At 36.1% G+C, this 19,356-nt stretch overlaps 1 protein-coding gene across 1 annotated transcript; it reads left to right on the top strand.

Moving 5' to 3' along the window:
• Positions 1-44: 44 nt before the first annotated feature.
• Positions 45-19,356, top strand: cdr2a (cerebellar degeneration-related protein 2a). The gene is made up of 5 exons (XM_051714422.1): positions 45-290; positions 5,741-5,853; positions 9,154-9,302; positions 9,824-9,991; positions 15,026-19,356. Exons 1-5 carry the CDS (start codon positions 209-211, stop codon positions 15,840-15,842), a joined length of 1,329 nt encoding a protein of 442 aa, XP_051570382.1. The 5' UTR covers positions 45-208; the 3' UTR covers positions 15,843-19,356.

Raw genomic sequence — 19,356 nt, 5'->3', positions numbered from 1 at the left:
GGTCAACGGGGAGATCCGTTCTTGTTTTTATCCCGTCTACTCTTCAGCGCGGAGTCTGCCACGTTGCTGTAGACACCGGTTAGGACCGCTGGGGATTGTAGCTCACCAAGCATGTATCCATCAGATAAAGGGCAAATGTCTTAGGATAAACGGGAAAAGAAACTAAACGGACGATTTCTGTCGGCCTGAAGCTTTAACAGGTGTCAAGATGCTGACGGACGTGATAGTAGAGGAGGAATTTGAACACAATGAGGAGGAGTTGTGGTATAGCAGGAAGGATTTGGAACATGGTAAGACTCTCGAATATATATATATATATATATATATATATATATATATATAAACAACATGTGATGTGACATTAAGGGAAAATGATATTGTTTCATTATGATGAGTGAAAAGAATGAGAAATATGCAGATGATGGGTTACTACAGGTGATAATGCAGCAGTTTATGACGTCTAACTGAAGGTCACGCCCATATAAACCTTTTAAATGCGCACTGTGACGTCAAACTGATGAAACCTATTCTTTTCACTTCTATAATTATGATGTCCCTCCCAATGTATTGGGAAATTCGTCTTAAAAAAATGATCTGTGTTTGAGAGGAGTAAGCTCTTGTTTTTAAAGGAATATTCTGGGTTAAATTCAAGTTCAATCGACAGCATTTGTGGCATAATCAGTGTTGAGTAAGTTACTCTAAAAAAAGTAACTAATTACTAACTACTAATTACATCTTCTACAGTGTAATTAGATTACTATACAGACAGTATTACTCTGTCTGAAAAGTAATTGCATTACTTATTACTAATTACTTTCTAAAACCCTTATCAACCTCGACCAGATGAAAAATACAAGGATAGACATGAAACTGTTCTTTTAATTCTTTCAGATAAATCATATAAAATCAAATAAATGATTCATGAACTGGCCAAAGAATTTGAGGGGGTGGCGTTAAATTAGAAAACATATATTTTAACATTAGATGTTAAGTTTAAATTTTAAATTCACTGTTGTTTTATATAGAATTGTTCTAGAGTCTGTACAGTATTTAACACAATTACATCAGAAGTAACTGTAATTACATTACTGAAAAAATAATAGTAATCCCTTACTTTTTCAATGAAAAAGTAATTTAATTACAGTAATTAATTACTTAGTAATGCATTATATCCAACACTGGGCATAATGTCGATTAGCAAAAAAAAAAAAAAATAATAATAATTTCGACTAGTCTCTTGTTTATAAAAAAAAAAAAAAAAAAGCAAAATCTGGATTACAGTGAGGCGCTTACAGTGGAAGTGAATGGAGCCAGTCGATAAACGCTAAAATATTCACTGTTTCAAAAGTATAGTTGCACCATGTAAACATTATATGTGTTAACATGATTTTAGTGTGATAATATCACTAACTAACATTTACTGTGTAAAGTTATATACAATCTAACTTTGTTACATGATGACGTAACACCGATAGAACCTGCAAGTGATTTTATCACACTAAAATCATGTTAACATGTATACTGTTTACGTCTTGTGTCAATACTTTTGAAGCCGTGTGTGTGTGTATATATATATATATATATATATATATATATATATATATATATATAATATTTCTCCCAATTTGGAATGCCCAATTCCCACTACTTAGTAGATCCTCGTGGTGTTGTGTTTACTCATCTCAATACGGGTTGTGTAGGACAAATCTCAGTTGCCTCCGCTTCTGAGACCGTCAATCCGCACATCTTATCACGTGGCTCATTGTGCATGACACCACGGAGACTCCGCATGTGGAGGCTCATGCTACTCTCCGCGATCCACGCACAACTTACCACACTCCCCATTGAGAGCGAGAACCAATAATCGTGACCACGAGGAGGTTACCCCATGTGACTCTACCCTCCCTAGCAACCGGGCCGATTTGGTTGCTTGTGAGACCTGGCTGGAGTCACTCAGCACCCCTGGATTCGAACTCGCAACTCCAGGGGTGGTAGTCAGCGTCAATACTCGCTGAGCTTCCCAGGCCCTCCCAAACCACATGCATTTTAATATTTATGGACTGGCTAACAATTTTTGGTTCCCAGAACGTTCTGGGAACGTTAGTTGTTGGTTCCCTGAACGTTCCCAGAACATACATTTTTAAGGTTTGTTTTTGGTTAGCCAGAAAAGTTTTCTGTACGGAAATGGAGCGTTCTTTTTAGGTTTGCAGAATGTTCCCCTAACGTTCTATTAATGTTCCTCTAACCTCAGTTTTCATCATATTTTTATGTACATATTCATGCATTCATACATCATTAATCATAAATAAAACAGTCTATATAAATTATCAGCCCGCAATCAAAGTCTTTGCTGATCCATTGTTTAATTTAAAACATTTAATTATCATTTAATACAAAAAACATGAAATCGTTTTCATAGACAAATAAATAAAGAGCATTGTATCATTAAAAAATAAATTGTAACTGTAAAAACGGACTGTCAGTGGAAGATAAAATAGCCTACACTTAATCCTCTACAGTTTGGTTCTCAGATTAATGTATTTATTTTTAAGGATGTTTATATACAACGCAAATTGCAAAATAAGTTAATCTAACATTGTTCAATACTGAAAACTGAGCCTTGATCTTTGCGTTTCTTCAGCACCAGACATTATGCAGATATTAAAGTAAATTATTCCAAATATTCACATTCACAAACACATTCGAGGGTTCTTGAAGTCAGAAATGTATTGACAAATATAGATAAATAGATAAATAAATTACAAATTAGATAAACATTCAAATAATCTTATAGGCTAACATTAGATTCATTTCTGAAGTGTGCAATGTAGCGGAGACTCAGTGCTTCTCGTCATTAGTGGCCAATAAACAACAAAAGCAATAAAAAAAAGTTCCAACAATCATGTTTTTTTTTATTATACGAGTCAAATCTTTCTCAAAGCAATACCATATTTATTTAATCTCACATCTAGAAGCAATTATTTATTGAGGAAATCGACAAATAATGTCAGTCATCGAGTTCCTCCACCGAAATGACCGTTCATTTTTTAATTCAGCAGTGTGCAGATTTATATAGATCATGGGTGATTCCAATCGAAAGTGATCCTCCCTATACCCTATTCACTCAGCTCTTGATATGGGCACTCTGAAGGGAGCATGGCATTACTGTATGAATGTACTCATCGCTAGCAGTCTTATGGAAAGGCCCTTCGTGGAAAATATATTTTCTTACTATGATTGGGGACGACATTTCGAGTTGCATCCTCTTCTCGCAGTGCCCTTAAAGGGTGCAAAAAAGCTATTTGGAAGACACCCAGATATAGTAAATATAAAACCATAAGAGAACGTTCTGTATGTTATTTTTAGGTTATCCCACAAAAACCAACCTGCAACGTTCTGGGAATGTTAGTTTATGGTTATAAAATAAAGAATCTGAAGAAAACATTCTTAGAATGTTAGGAATTGGTTCCCAAAAAAATAACCAAACGGGAACAATACACTAACGTTAGGGGAACGTTATGTGTTTACTGGCATTCACTTTCATTGTAAGTATCTTACTCTGTTATTTTATTTTTTAGTTTTATTTGTTTCCTAATAAAACAGAAATCATTCTGTAGTTTTATGTCCATGAATTGTAACTTTTATAATTTTGAATTGTAGGAAAAAATTGTAGTGATTAGGAGAGGCTCTTACCCTTAAAGGGAAAGTTCACCCTCATGCTGTCCCAGATGTGTGTGACTTTCTTCTGCAGAACACAAACAAAGATTTTTAGAAGAATATCTCAGCTCTGTAGGTCTATACAATACAAGTGGATGGTAATTAGACCTTTAAAGCTCCAAAAAGCACAGACAGTCATACTAAAAGTAATCAGTTCGACTCTAGTGGTTAAATTAATGTCTTCTTAAGCAATACGATCACTTTGGGTGAGAAGCAAATCAATATTTAAGTCCTTTTCACTATAATTGTTTGCGCGTTCATGAGAAGAATCTGTTCACGCTGCCTCTCACGTGACGTAAGCGTGTTGGCACGTTCACACGAGAACTGAAGCGATACAACCAGAAGTGCAGCTTGATTTGTTTACAACAGAACGATGTTCAGAAGCTTAATTGGTTTTGCTTTCATTTGAACATGCCAGCACGTTGTATTTCTGTTTATGGCAGAAATAGTAAGAGAAGTATGGAAGTAGGCCATTCTGAATTCAGACTGTGTGTGTGTGTTCTGCTTTGTGGATGTGTTATAGTCTCACCCCTTCATTTCTGTCTCTGTATGTTATTTGATAAATTCCCCCCAAACATTGCTCTGTGTTTTAGGCTCGCTCATTCATTTCCAATGGTCAGACAAATTTGACTGCAAACAACACGTCTTTTTTTTTTTTTTTTTTTTTTTTTTTTTTTTTTTGGTCACGTGGTCTAAACTCATCGAATCCAGTCCAAATGTCTTTAGTGTGTTCAGATGGCAAATGTAGGAAAATGAACCAAGCCTCGAGCCTTTCATATGAAGTATACCATTTTTATTAAAGAAACAAAATTGATTTCTGTCAAAAATGAACAGTGCACATGGGTTAAAAGAGATTTGGATGGTCCATAATATTTATGGTTTTCATATTTTATTGTTTTATTACTTTTTTAAAAAATAATATCTTGCTACATTTTTGTACTTCACTGACTGTGATTTGATTACATGTTAGTTAGTGAATTAGTTTTTACTTCTCTTTTTATTAACAGGCTTTTATTCAAAGTTACCAAAGCAATACATTTTATCAGTATGTGTTTTCCCTTAAAATGCTGTCGTGTTGCTAACACTAGTCAAACTAGCGATGCACCGAAATTTCGGCCGTCGAAAGTGTTCGGTCATAAATGCTATTTTCGGTTTTTGAAAATCGGAAAAAAACTGTTACTCAAATAACAGAGACACTGACATGAAGAAAATGCTGTGTTTTATGCGATCTGTACAGTATGTGTTTGTGCAACAGCACAAAAACACTCAGTAGAGTTTATGGAAGCACACTATTGTGAAATTTAAAGTGCAAACGCACATTCTGTTATTATTTGCATTACCTAGTTGCCTATTAAAGTCCCAAAAGTAAAGAAGCGATCACTCTGTTGAATTTCAGCGCATTAATAGAGAGTGTTTTTCTGTGCATATCCAGAGGCTGTTTAGCATGAGCCACCATGACACACATATCTTCGGTTCGAGCCGAGCCGCACATTAAATCAGGGGCGTCAAACATGAGTCCAAGTCAACCCGCTTTGCATCCGCCACTCGTTGTGTATTCATAAGTACTTTATTAGCATATTAGGAAAAAGTCAGATTTATATATATATATATAGTATATACATACAGTACATATTATACAGTATACATACAGAGATAGATGATTATTCCATAGTCTAATAAAAATATTATATATAGTGTATATATAAACATAAAAACATTTTCGGGTTTTGGTTTTTGGCCCAGTGTCTCCAGAATTTTCGCTTTCGGCCAAAATTTCTCATTTCGGTGTATCACTAAGTCAAACTACAGGAACTGCCTGTAAGTCCACTTGAATGTTCCGTTGTGAGAAACTTGTTGAAATGGGCAGCTCTTCTGTGACTCGCTCACATGGACTCTGTTTGGGCATGTCGTTCTGCTCTTTTCTGAGCATTCCTACTGCTGGGTTGATGGGATCTTCGTAAGCGCCCACTAATGTTTAGCATTCTGTCTTTTCTGTGTGTGTGTGTGTGTGTGTTTGAGACAGATCTGCATTTGGCCGCTGAGCTGGGCAAGACTCTGTTGGACAGGAACCATGAGCTGGAGCAGGGCCTTCAGCAGATGTACTCCACCAATCAGGAGCAGCTGCAGGAGATTGAGGTGACAATTCCCCCGAAGCTCCCAAATATCCCACACATACCCATCTGTTTTGTTGAACACTTCCCCTGTGGCACAGCGAAGACCATTTTTTCTCTACAATGACTACAAAAGTCAAGAGAAAAGCTCTAGGATTATTTGTTTGCAGATGCCACTTGCTTAGATATTTTGTTATCTGATGTAATGACTTTCAGACAACTTTAAGTGTAGCTTAAGTGTCAATTCTTCCTGAGGCCACTGTATCAGAAATTTGGCTGGTAGACTCACTGTCACTTGTTGAGTTTATAAGATCTCGGCTAATCTTTCTCTTGGCAGGAAATACGTAAACCTCAAAAGATTTCCTGTTTGATCTTCATTCCTCCAGGCAGGTAGAATGTTGCGAAGTAGAACTTCTGCTTTTTTTGACATTGTAAATGTGTCTGACATCAGACCAATCATGAGATAAGACTTTAAACATGTTTATGGTGCCCTGTTTGGCTAATGTGTTACAGTCTGATGTAACTCTTTTTCTAAGGCTGTTTTCACACTTGGTTTGATTGGTCTTGAACCCAAATTCGATTTCATCCCACTTCCCTTTTGAGGTCGACCGATAGAGGATTTTGCAGACACTAATAACTACGTTGGTGGAAAAAGCCCATAACCGATTAATCGGCCTATAATTTTTAAATCCGATTTAAAGAATTTTTTTTTTAGTTTTTCCTTACTATGATGGGCACAGAGGCTACTTAGAGTCCAAAATTAATAAAATCCCAGATGTAGTTCATTGTTCAACCATAATCCCCAAAATAACCAGAAAAAAACTAAAGATGTGGTGCATTACGTGGGACGTTTAATTAAAACAAACCAAAAACACGTAGATTTGGCCCTGTTACAATGCTCTAAAAGGAAGTAATTACCAAATTAAACTTTTTAAAGCTTGTATTGTACCTGATGAAGGGTTTTGTGTATATACGGCACATATTTCACCAGATGAGGTGTATGTGCTGTCGAGGCACGTTTCCATAAAAACGCATTTTTCTTTGCATGCCCTTGCATTCATTTAAAACACTTCATTACCTAATCATAATTTAAAAAATACGCATTACAGGGAGGATAAAAATATGGATGAATAATGTTAATAATGACCGATTTACATACAGCAAATCCCCACATAATTGTTTTTATTTCACCTCTAGAGGCCGCTGTTAAAATATAGAACTAAACCGTTTTTACTGTAGAATCCCCCACCAGAAAAAAAAATGTCAGCCTAAATTTAGCCAATAACTGTTCCAAAAATCAACTATCGGCACAATTAATCGGTAAAACTGATTAACCGGTAAAACCGCTATATTGGTAAAAACGCTATAACCGATTATATCGGTTTTTACCGATTAAACTATGCCGACAGTTGCTTTTTGGAATGGTTATTGGCAGAAATGTAGGCTGATCTACCTCTGCTTTCCTTAGCCCCCACCAAACTCTTTTCACATTGTATGTTTGCGTCATCTCCATGAGTACAACTGTGAGTACTAGCAGCAACATGAAGTTTTATTCAAGTTTTTGGGAGCAACTCGCATGCAACGTGATTAGATCATGCACCAACAATGTACCATTCTGTTTGAAATGTAGATTGTTGCATAATGCATACTGTTCCACATACTTTATGTTGTAGCCATTATACAGTATGTTATATATATGTGCAGTGTGCAGTAGGTAGTAAGCTAGTATTCTATCTTAGAGCTCAAGCAGACTTAATTAGCATCACTGTCTAACAGGAAGCTTGACTGTGTGGCTTTATGGAGCAGAGCTGGTGATTCATGATGCTGGCTTTATAATTGCTTTGCATGTTGTGATATGCAAATGGTTTTAAAGATATTTCACCATTTAAATAGTCTTCAGTTTGGTTTTTTTTTTTTGTCAAAAACAATAGTAATTGGAAGGCAATTGCAAAATGATTTGAAGATACATTTCCGTCGCTTGTATTGAAACCAACATTATTGTGTACAAAAGAACAGGGTTATGTTGGCAAAACCACAGTTACATTTGGTTGTGAAATGTCCTTGGAACTTGTGAAATATTACGCAGTATTTGGGTCAATGTTTGCAAAACATCTTAAGAGCTTTTCTAGCATTCTTGGCTAGCTCTCATTGATATGCGTGATGTACTTTATAACATGGAGGGTACTTTACAATATGGTTCTTTTTGTTAGCAGTAGTTAATGTATTAGGTATCATGAATTGACAATGAGAAATATTTTGACAGCATTTATTCTTGGTTAATTTATAAAAATACAATTGTTCATTGTTTATTCATCTTAGATCCATTAGGCTAATTAGTTTCAACAATTATATAAAAAAAAAAAAGTATTAATATATGTTGAAATTAACATTAACCAACATTAATAAGTGCAGTAAAAACGTTTCAGTTGCTTGTGTTAACGAATACAACCTTATTGTAGTGTTATCAATGTTTTGAAGTTAATGAACACAGGGAAGAATATTTAATTTTCAATTGTATGCATCAAAATAACAATGTATAATTAGAATTACTAAAACATTTGAATACATGGAAAATTCCATGGAAGATATTGGATTATAGTTATTAAACAAACTTCTGATTTCATCTAACTAATTATTGAAAATGTATCAAACTAAAGTGCGCTGTGAAAAGGCTATTACAACATCTGTCTTAAAGCTCTCCTACTTGTGAGTCACGAGAGAAGAAAGGGTCACGAATCTAGTCTAATAACAGTCAAAATAAAAATAAAAAGCATGGTAAAATCCAGGGACTTAAAATGGTTCAAGGAACGAAAATGAACAAAATATTTCGCAGAAAATGGAACAAAATCCCTTCCAATTATTCAGGAGTGAAAACGTTATTTTTAAATGCTGGTAACCGGTATATTTGTTCCAATAATTTTTTCATAAAACCTAAGACCAAAGGGTTTAACGCAGTAAATATGTGGAAAAATTAGGCATTTATATTTTAAGTCGAATATGAGCATGTGCTTTGAAGGACACGTTATTAACCGTTCTTTTATTTCGTTCTAACTGGTTACCATTTGGAAACGAGGCTGCGGAACGCTGGAACCAGAACAAAAAAATACTGTTTCTGCTCCGTACTAACCAAAATAAAAAACATTTTGTTTTTAGTCCCTGTTAAAATTATTGCAGTATTCACAATTTTGCTTAATTTCATATCGCCCTTAAAAATCATCGTAAATATTTGATCACCCAGCCCAAGGAGGGACATGTCCTTCTCAATGTTTATGGTGGTTACGGTAATTATATATTTGAATAGATTTTTCTGTATGACCTCACACAGTACCTAACGAAGCAGGTGGATCTCCTGCGGCAGATGAACGACCAGCATGCCAAAGTATACGAGCAACTGGACCTGGCAGCACGAGACCTGGAGAAAAGTAACCAAAGACTGGTGCTGGAGAACCGCACAGCCCAGCAAAAAATCCAGGGGTGAGGATAAGTCCAAGGTTTTGAAAATTTCCCAATTTTCAGTTTTTCTTTTTCTTTTGTTTTGAATTTTGATTTTCAATTTCAGTTTAGCTTTACTTTTCATTTTTCATAAATAGCTTTTATTTCATTTGTGTCTTTGGGAAATGACTAGTTTTAGCTTTGTTTTTATTTTTGTTTCAGATCCGTTTTATTTTTCATCACAAATTGTTCTCTGTCTTTAGCAAAAAGGTGAACTGTGCATCAAAAAACTCAAGTCATTTTCTCTGTAATCTGCTGTTTTGTACATATTTTAGTGCACATTTATAGTTTCAGTTACATTTTTTATTCTTTTGCAAACTCATATTTTTTTTTCTTACTTTAGCCAATGAAAAATAGTTTTGCACTGCTAGTTTTTGTCTTTGTAATAGTTTGCGTTTACAATACTAACCTTGGCCAACTCCAGTTCTCCCTGCAGCATAGCCATGCTGTTGGCAAGGACAACATGTCAAGACATGCATCTCTTTATTTATCATGATCTGCAGTCTGACTGAGACCATAGATGGATTACAGACTCATATGGAGGGTCTGCAGAAGCAGGTGGATGATCTGAAGACGTCCCAGTCAAAGAGAGACCTTGCTGATGCACGCCGCTGTCTTGGAGCCCAGAGCATGTCCTGCCTAAAAGAAATATATGATCTGCAACAAGTCAAGTGAGCCAAATATATTGATCAAATCAACCTCACCATGTCATGTTTGTTTGTTTGACTGACTTTGTGCAAAATCTCTTTGCATGCAGAGAAAAATGTGTAATCAAGATGGAGAGTCGCTGAAAGTGCATGTTCAGACAGTAATATCTTTAGACCCAGGAAAAGCTAAATTGATGTTTTGGGGCTTTTAGTCCATGCCGGGCGTCCGACTAAAAAAATGAATAAGGAGCCGTTGGCTCCTAAACTGAAACATTTAGAAGCCAAATGGCTGTTTTATTTGCCACATCACAGAATTGCTCGATTTAGATAAAATGCCAAAGAAAAGACAGCTGATGGCTCATAAATCGGGTGTTTAATATATATATATACTGTACAGTTGTGCACAAATTTGCATTCCCCTTTTGTCTCAGTTTCTACACCCCTTTCAGAATTTCTACAAATATAAGAGATAAAAGATCTTTTATATTTTTTTATTTAGTACTGCCCTAAGAATCTATATTACAGGTATTTACATAAAGCATAATATGTATATAGCAGTGTGTTGCCTTCTTGAGCATCAGTGAATGTTTACACCTTGTGTAATAGTTGTGTATGAGTATCAAAAGCTGGATCTCACATCACAAATAATTATATGTATATGGGAGTGCATATATACACCGATCAGCCACAATATTAAAACCACCTGCCTAATAATGTGTTGGTCCCCCTCGTGCTGCCAAAACAGCAACAAGACATTTACGTCCACAGAACTGCCCCTCACTGGATGTGCTGATCTCCTGGGATTTTCACGTACAACAGTCTCTAGCATTTACTGTGAATGGTGCCAAAAACAAAAATCATCCAGTGAACAGCAGTTCTGTGGGCATAAATGTCTTGTTGATGAGAGAGGTCAACAGAGAATGGCCAGACTGGTTCGAAATGACAAAGTCTACGGTAACTCGGATAACCACTCTGTACAATTGTCAGAATGCTATTCTGTGATGCAAGAATGCTATTCAAGTGTGCAAATTGAATGAAGCAGTTTATTGTGCTACTCCAATCCCAATCAATAATAACCGGGGGGGGGGGGGTTACTTTAAAGTTACTTTAACTTTACTGTTAAAGTAACATGGACAACCCCCCCCCCCCCATGACATCCAACTCGTGGGTGACCTCTCTGAGAGTGTAATCGCCCTACTTATAGTACATGCTGACTGGACATCTTATGGTCCTTCAAAACAAGACATAATCTGGCCTGGCCTTTCTACTGTAATCCAATAATCCTGGATCTAATTGGTCTCCGCTGGAGAGGCAAACAACATGGAACTACAAGTAAACAGTATGCATCAAGCCTAATAATGCAACTGAAAACAGATTCCTCAAAGCAAATAAAGTGTATTTATTGATATTTTTCCCCCCTGATGTCCTCTTATAATGTTAGTTTTTCATATTTTCTACTTTCTTTCTGAGCAATAGAATTAAATGCCCATTTTCTTTTTTGTTGCTGTGCCTTTAAAGACTGAATAGAGGTATACCAATATATCGATTTTACCAGTTAATCGGTGCTTTTTGGAACTATCGGTTATCTGCAAAAATATATGCAACAAAAAATGGGACTATATGGAAATGTGCCCTGTCAGCACATACATCATGTCTCCAACTTCACATCTTGTGAATAATAAAAAAACTTATTCCTCATTAAACCTTATCTGGTAAAGTGTATATATGTAAACCTCTTCATCTGGTGAATATAAAGGCAATCAAAAGCTTAATTTGGTAAATACTTAAATAAAGAGCATTGCAAAAAAGCCAAGTCTCTGTCATTACAAAATAAGAGTCCCAGGTGTGTTTCTTGCTTGTTTATAGTTAAAAGTCCCACATTATGCACCAAATCTTTATTTTACTTTTATTTTATTTATTTTTTTCGTATTATTATTGGGATTTTGGTTGAACAATAAACTACATCTGGGATTTTATTTATTTTGGACTCTTGTTGCCTCTGTCTGTTTAATAAGGAAAGATTAAGAACATTTTTTTAAAATGATTCTATAAATCGATTTAAGAAACTATCGTCCGATTAATCGGTCATCAGCATTTTCCACCACCTTAGTTATCGTATCGGCAAAATCCACTATCGGTCGACCTCTAAGCCAGAAACATACAGTACTTTACCCAAGTACGCCTATGCAGATGCGTGCGCTCGGCCAGCGCATAGCCAACGTGTGGTCCGGTTGAATATACATAACGTGCGTTTTGCATTACTGTGGTGGCAACAAACCTCGGGCATTTGAGTATCAAAAGTTTGTGCCATTAAACTATGTTTTATTATTCAGGTAAGCAAAAAAAAAATGTTGACTTGAACTTATTGACTCGTCAAACTGTTGTGCCGCCATACAGCTGACCAAGTGATAGCTGGTGTGAAAAAGAGAACTGCTGAAGAAGCAGACAGTTCACACTAATGTCTGTTATAGCACCCCTTGTGTTAATGTTGAGAATGCAATGCGAACTTGTGCTGTGTTATGCTGTGCTATGAATTGCGGTCTGACACATGGTGTACTTGCAAGAAGTATGTTTCAGTCTTAAGACTTGCATGTAAAAACCCTCTTTACATGTGATATTAATTTACTTCCCGCTGTGTCCAGCTGTTTTTTCAGTGTCTTGCACATGAGTGCCACATTTTTAGACACTGTGTAAGGTAAAAAGAGCATCAAGCTAGCTTTTTTAGTGCGAGAATTTGATCTATCTGAACGGCCCCTACGCAGTGCATTTTAACCTCCCGAGGCCCGAGTGTGACTGCTGTGTACATTTTCCACTTCCCCTTTTGATTTGTAACTAGTAGCATCTAATAAACAAGCACAAAAAAAAGCTATTTATTTTCTGGAGCAAATAGGTTTCCTAAAAATTGATGTCCACATATGTGGACAGCAAGACTACATTGTGAAATTTTAAGTAAAACCAAGCTATAGAAAGTCAGATTCTTTTTTTAATCAAATAGTTTATGTTTCCAGGAGTGTTGGTTATTCATGTTTTTGAGACGTTAGAGACATTACAGCTGATTTTCCATAAAGCTGAATAAACAATTCTGATTAAAGGTAATGGCCAGCATCATCCAATCACTGACAGCCATGTTAAAATAAAGTTTAGCATTATACAATTCTATATCTATGTGCTGATTATCATTATCCCATGTCTGTCAAACATGTTGAGTGGTCCAAACATCATCTGCAGCCTGAAACTGAACTTTTGGTCAAATTTTAGGAGTGAATGCACTTAGCTGCATAGAAAGCTATAGGATGCTCCCTTGCTCCCAATTTAGTGAATGACTTAACCTCTAGTGTGCTGTCTGTCTGCACTGGTCTCAGAACAGTTTGAAATGCAACTCCATATAAAGCCTCTGAAAGCAAAATTTTTCAGCTTTTGCATGAATACATTTATTCTCAATGTGAAAATGCACAGTAAATGTATAGGAATGTATTTAATAATGTTAATGAATAGAACCGTATTGTACAGTGATGATAATAAAATGTAACAATTTATATTAAAATGAAGCGAAATGACCCACAGATGTGTTAATGTTGAAAGTTTTTCAAAATATTTAACATGTTTTTTCAACCTTTTGAGGGAATAAGGTCCTAATTTCCACAAATGAATATATATTTTTTTATTTTTTTTATTTTTTTATTTTTTTTTAAAGCGGCATATCAAATGAAACTAGAGATGCTACTCTTTACACCCAAACAGGTTTTAATGAAAAAAATTAGAGGTTTGTTACCAGGCACTTTTGTTGGTGCTGCGCCTGTAGAAGTGCTTCACGGAAATCGACACCATGCTGTTGTGTCACGTGACGCTATGCGCCAGAAGTTTAACCCTTATGTTACAGTGTAGAGTGTTGTGAACAGTATTCAGTCAGTTTAAATTAATTTAAATTATGCATTGCGTATAGCAAAGACAAAATACAATGTCCATACATGTGGACGTGTAGTCGCAAAAAAAAAAAAACCTTTTTCTTCAGTTCTCTCAGTCTCACTTAAAGCCACTCCACCTTCCTCCTCCATTTCTTAGACAGAATGTGTACCGTGTGCGTGTAGTGTGAATAAATTTGCTTAACCACGACAGAGATGTATACCGGTTGTCAAAAATTTCTACCAGTTTATTGTGTCTACCGGTATATCGCCCACCCATATTACTACTGTTCAAATCTACAACTAATTATTGAATGAAAAACACTGTGGTAGTACCGTGTCACCAGTTATCATAGAACTGTCTATTTAAGCATTTCTTGTGTTACTTGAGATTTGAGAATATGATCTGATTAAAAATCTTTTGATTTAACAGTTTTATGCATTTTATTTATTTTTTTAATGGAATGCATTTTTTAAGGGATGTTCTTTGCAATAAGAAAATACGGTGCTGTTTGGATTACATGTATTTATTGCGCCCTCTTCTGGACTTAAGGGACAACATCGATTTAAAAAGCTGGTGATCGTTTGACATGTATTATAATTTGAATTTGGTAATATTTAAGTGAAAAAGTGTAATTTAGTTTCTCAGCCCTACTGCCATTGGTCGAACAAAAAGATAGTCCCGCGCGAAACTCACGCCATTGGTTAAGTCAGTGTTGATGTGTCGGGCTGGTCGGAATATTCAAACAAACAGTGTTTACACTTTTCAGGGACATAATTTAACCCAGGTAGATGCTGTATCTACACCATTTTGGAGGAAAATAGCAATGGATTCTTCATTGACGGCCTTTCAAAAATAGCCATGTATTCTGTCAAAATTAATTTCCTTGCAAGCAACGTATAACTCGCAAAATTTGAATTGTATTATTGTAATATAGTAGTCTTCCTGTCTCCTGCAATCAGCCACATTGCATTTACGGCTCAGACGATTTACTAAAAAATGTTTGTCTCCAGAACAAGCCGGGCACATTTTTCCAGGGCTTTTTGTGCCAGCTGAGCAACTGCCATTGAGATGAATAGGAAAGCTAACACTCTCCAAGTATTTTAAACCTTCTTGTGCAAAAATGGCACAACTCAAGGTTCTGTTTTCTTGTAGGTATCTGAGCTTAGAGAACCTGCGTGAGGAAAAGTCCTACCCTGCCCTGGATGACAGACATGCGGAGGAGGAGAACTCAACCCTGCAACACACCCTCCACACCCTGAAGGCGCAGCTGGCGGCAGAGCGTGCCCGACGTGTGGAGGCAGAGCAGGAGACGGAGCTGACGGTGCAAGAAAACAGCATGCTAGAACAGCGTCTGAGTCTTCTGGAGGGAGCACGCCATCGCCAGGCAGAGCTGGAAGCTGAGGTGGAGGAGCTACAGCAGCTGTGGCGCTCCGAGTCATCCAGCGCAAAACCAACAGACGCTCTGCTGCCCGACAACGTTTTCTTTTCCGCTGAGGAAAGGGTGGGGCCAGAGGACGAGGAGGAGCTAGAGGCAGAGTTTCAACAGGGGAGGCGTCGCTGCATTAGTGAGAGCTACGTCCGAGGGGCTCGAGCCGAGGATATCCGGCGCGGACACGAGCGCACGTGCATCCGGCGAGCTCAGGCAGTGAAGCAGCGCGGAATCTCGCTGCTGAATGAGGTTGATGCGCAGTATAGCGCACTGCAGGTGAAGTATGACGAGCTGCTCCGTCGCTGCCAGCAGGGGGCGGACAAGCTCAGCCACAAGGGTGTGCAGACAGCCGCCGCTAACGTGCAACGGCGCAAGAGTCTGATAAAGACCGCAACGGCAACAACAACAAACTCCATCTGCTCCGCAGATGAGCTCCATCAGCCAGAATACATAGCCCTGTTTAAAGAGCTCTTCACCTGCATTCAGAAAACCAAAGAGGACCTGAGTGAGAACGGGGCTGGGCAGAAGAAGTCTCAGTGAGTTTAATGAAATAGATAATCTAAAAATGAAAAATCTGTTTTCATTTATTTACCCTAGTGTCGTTCCCAACCCACTTGTGTACGCTTTTTAGCAAACCCACTTTTTAGAGGATGAGTACATGATGACAAAAGTGTATTGTTTGGTGAAATACTCCTTTTTATATGTCATCTGAATTGGGGTTGGCAGTATTATACATCTTTAGTCTGATGCGTTGCACTTCCTCTGGCTTCTGCTAATGTAATTTGATGAAGGACATGCTGAGAGACTGCGGCTTGACATATTAGACATTTTAAAGGTGCTGCTATTTATGTGTATTTGTTGATTGCACTATAACACCTGTGCCTTTGCAACACCAGGCCGTCCTCTTTAAAAATCACTAAATGCAAGCGTAGATGGACCGTAGGTCTTAAACTAATTGTTTTGTACTGTACTTTTATAGGTCTAATTCTATTGATTGCTGCATATGAAATGTGTGGACCTCTAAGATATAGCCATACATGATTGCATCTCTTCTTTGGGTTTGCAAGCAACTCTTAATTTCGTAGAATCAAGTGTTTGTAGAAGAAAGAGGGTTGATTAAATTATTATTATTATTAACAACTAACGTGGCTTAGGAAGAACATGTCCAGGTCACACTTAAAAAATAATTTTTTTTTTTTCCTCAAAGAAATTAGGCCTATTTTAGGACCATAAAGTCTGTTTACATTGTGATTATTTTCAGGACAATTAAGCACATTTCCCCTAAAATTGTAATTACCATAATGCAAAAAATGTAATAAATAAACATATACAAAAACTTTATTATAATAATTATTTTTACAGTAATGTGAAATAAATTATAAAATTATTTAAATTGTGATGTACAGTATTTCTATATGGTTGTATTTGTTGCACTGCGTTTTAATTTATGTTGATTGTAATACAGTCAAATATACTGTACAGCAAAGACAATATAAGAAGAATGATCTTTAAAAATACATAAATCAAAAATGGCAGAAAACTCTGAAAATGTTTGAAACTTTGGGGGAAATGTCATACATTTAATGCAACAAAATCGTATTGGTCTTAAAAATAAATATCATTTTCTTCATGCAAAATACCTGTATGACATTTCTTTCTTTTGTGTGAAATGCAACCTCGACATGTTTTTGTGATACTTTGTTAATAAACATTAAAAACAAAAGACCAAAAAGCATGAGGTATTCAGTAGGATGCTCTTTGTAGCCAATACCATAGCCATATATTCAAAGTGTCTTGAAATCGCAGAAGCAATATAAAAGCTCTTTTTTTTTCCCCTCGATTTTAAAATACAACGCTGCACGTGATTTTGAAGACATTGCTAAACCAAGGTTTCTTGTACTTTAGCAATATTGCTTGTTACATTTATAAACGGTCTGTTTGTGTTTACCTCACCGCATTGACGTGCTAACAAAATAGTTACAATTAGCTCTTGTAAATTAAACTGTGCTTGAAATGTATAGTTCATTTAGAGTGTAGTTAAATGTTCAGTGGAGTGGTGAGGCAGACGCTCTCGCTTGAATTCTCAGCACTTTTGACATACATGTAAACACAACTGTGAAGCCATGCACTTTAGCCAGACCTATGGTCAGTTTAGTTTTGGTTTATTTATTTTTTAAATTTTTAGTTTTTTCATTCCATGATGTAGTCAAGAGGTTTTATTTTTTTTTATTATTTTCTCATTTGGTGTTTATTCACTGTATTCAAATTCTGTTTGTTTTCAAACTTTATTCCCCCCCCCAGTTTTACGCCACTGTGTTTAGGTCAGCACTAGAATGTTACTGATATCTTGATGGACGTGAAAATGTATTGACGGAACTGGATTGGAGGGTGTTATGTTTAAAGATAGATAACTATTGCTTGGATTGTGTTACCTAAATGTTACAGTACAATGTAGACCATTTTCATAATGTGTTATACAAGTGTGTAAAAGCTAATCTGACAATGCCTAATTGTTGTTGGTTTAAGTGTTTGGTAACGTGTGTTTCATAACATAATCCATGTGCTACATACTTAAAACCACAACATAATTCCTGTTTTGTAATGTTTCTGAAGCTGTTAAATGCTGTTGCCTTGAGCTGGAAATTACAGTTTAAGCAGACTTTAATGGGACAAGGTATTGTATAGATGTTTAGAAAAGTGACAGAAAATCAGAGAAAAGGATTTGCTGTTGAAAGATGCAATAGTTGGTGTATCAGTTGGTCTTGGAAAAAGTAAAAAAAAAAAAAGCAAAGCTGTCTATAGGGAGCAAAATATATCATGGAGTTTTTGCATTATTTTATATTATTACTTATTGTTAAGGAAAGCGGTGCTATTGTATTGCAGCCATTCATCAGCTATAAAAATGTGTTTTTCCAGCATAAATTCCTCCTTTTTTTTTTTTTTTTTTTTTTTCCCATTATATCCTATGTAAACCTTTGCAGAATTATATGCTTCTTGGCCAGTATTGTGTTAGAGCGCTACAATGTGCATGATCAGAGGTTAGATTAGTGTACGGCAGAAAGATATAGCTCTTTTGCTTAAGATAAAGCAGTAAAATGGTGCAATTACCAATTTTAGTATTAAATGCAGACCAAATATCTTGTCTGTGGGTAAATGATTATCATCAGAATACCTCACCGGTAAAACAATCAGTTATTTGTGACAGTAACAGAAAGATTATATTTATGATGGTTTGAGAAAGTACAAAATGGATTCTGAGTTGATTCTTCAAGCTACACTTAAATCTTGTGTTACGCTGGAGTTTATTGTTTTAAGTCAAAGACTTTCAGTTTTCTAGATAATTTATGACTGTTGTCAAATGCAAATGATAAAATGTGTGTGTTTAGTGAAGGAAATGAATAATCTGATAATTACTGGTGCTGAATTTGCAAGGTTCTTCCTCAGAAAAGCCACAGCCCAGAACACTGCCCTTGGAAAAGCAGTAATCTATGAACAGTATTTAATGGCATGACTAACATTTGACTGTGGTTAAATAATAAATAACAACCAGTACATTAATCTGTATGGATAAATCAATAATTGTGTTCTGTCTTTATTTCATGATGATATATCCACTTATGAGAAAGCAATATTAACTGTAAGGGAGACCAGGGCTACAAAAGCTATATCTCAGTAATTATGGGGTTTCGAAGGAGTCAAAAGTCAAATGACACAAATGTGTGTTTTATTTAACAGTGGTTTGTATGTTGGTTTCAAACAGCTAGTTCAAAACCCCCTTATATTAGAATAATATTTTGTGAATTTTATTCTCCAAAGTAAAATTTCAAAATCACATTTTTAAACTTGTGAACGCATTAAAACCACACTGGCATACACTCAGGCAAGGGTCAACTATATAATAAAGGTAGATTTGAATGAATAGTTTGAATTACGTTCTCAAGACAAGGGTGTATTTCATTTTATTATGCAGCTCTCTGGAACACCCAATTCTGATTGTTCAATGGTGCCATCTAGAGGTCTGATATTTATCAGTAACAACCGCACATCAGACACA

This window comes from Myxocyprinus asiaticus, chromosome 13 (assembly GCF_019703515.2).
Source record: "Myxocyprinus asiaticus isolate MX2 ecotype Aquarium Trade chromosome 13, UBuf_Myxa_2, whole genome shotgun sequence".
Lineage (NCBI taxonomy): Eukaryota > Metazoa > Chordata > Actinopteri > Cypriniformes > Catostomidae > Myxocyprinus > Myxocyprinus asiaticus.
Note: the sequence above shows the minus strand (reverse complement) of the source record. Positions and strands in the feature narration are given on the sequence as shown.

Bases quoted from the DNA above. Each gene is read 5' to 3' on its own strand.
- cdr2a (XM_051714422.1), top strand. From the start codon at position 209: ATGCTGACGGACGTGATAGTAGAGGAGGAATTTGAACACAATGAGGAG. The intron at 291-5,740 runs GTAAGACTCTCG...TGTTTGAGACAG, and splicing joins CAGGAAGGATTTGGAACATG to ATCTGCATTTGGCCGCTGAG. The intron at 5,854-9,153 runs GTGACAATTCCC...GACCTCACACAG, and splicing joins AGCAGCTGCAGGAGATTGAG to TACCTAACGAAGCAGGTGGA.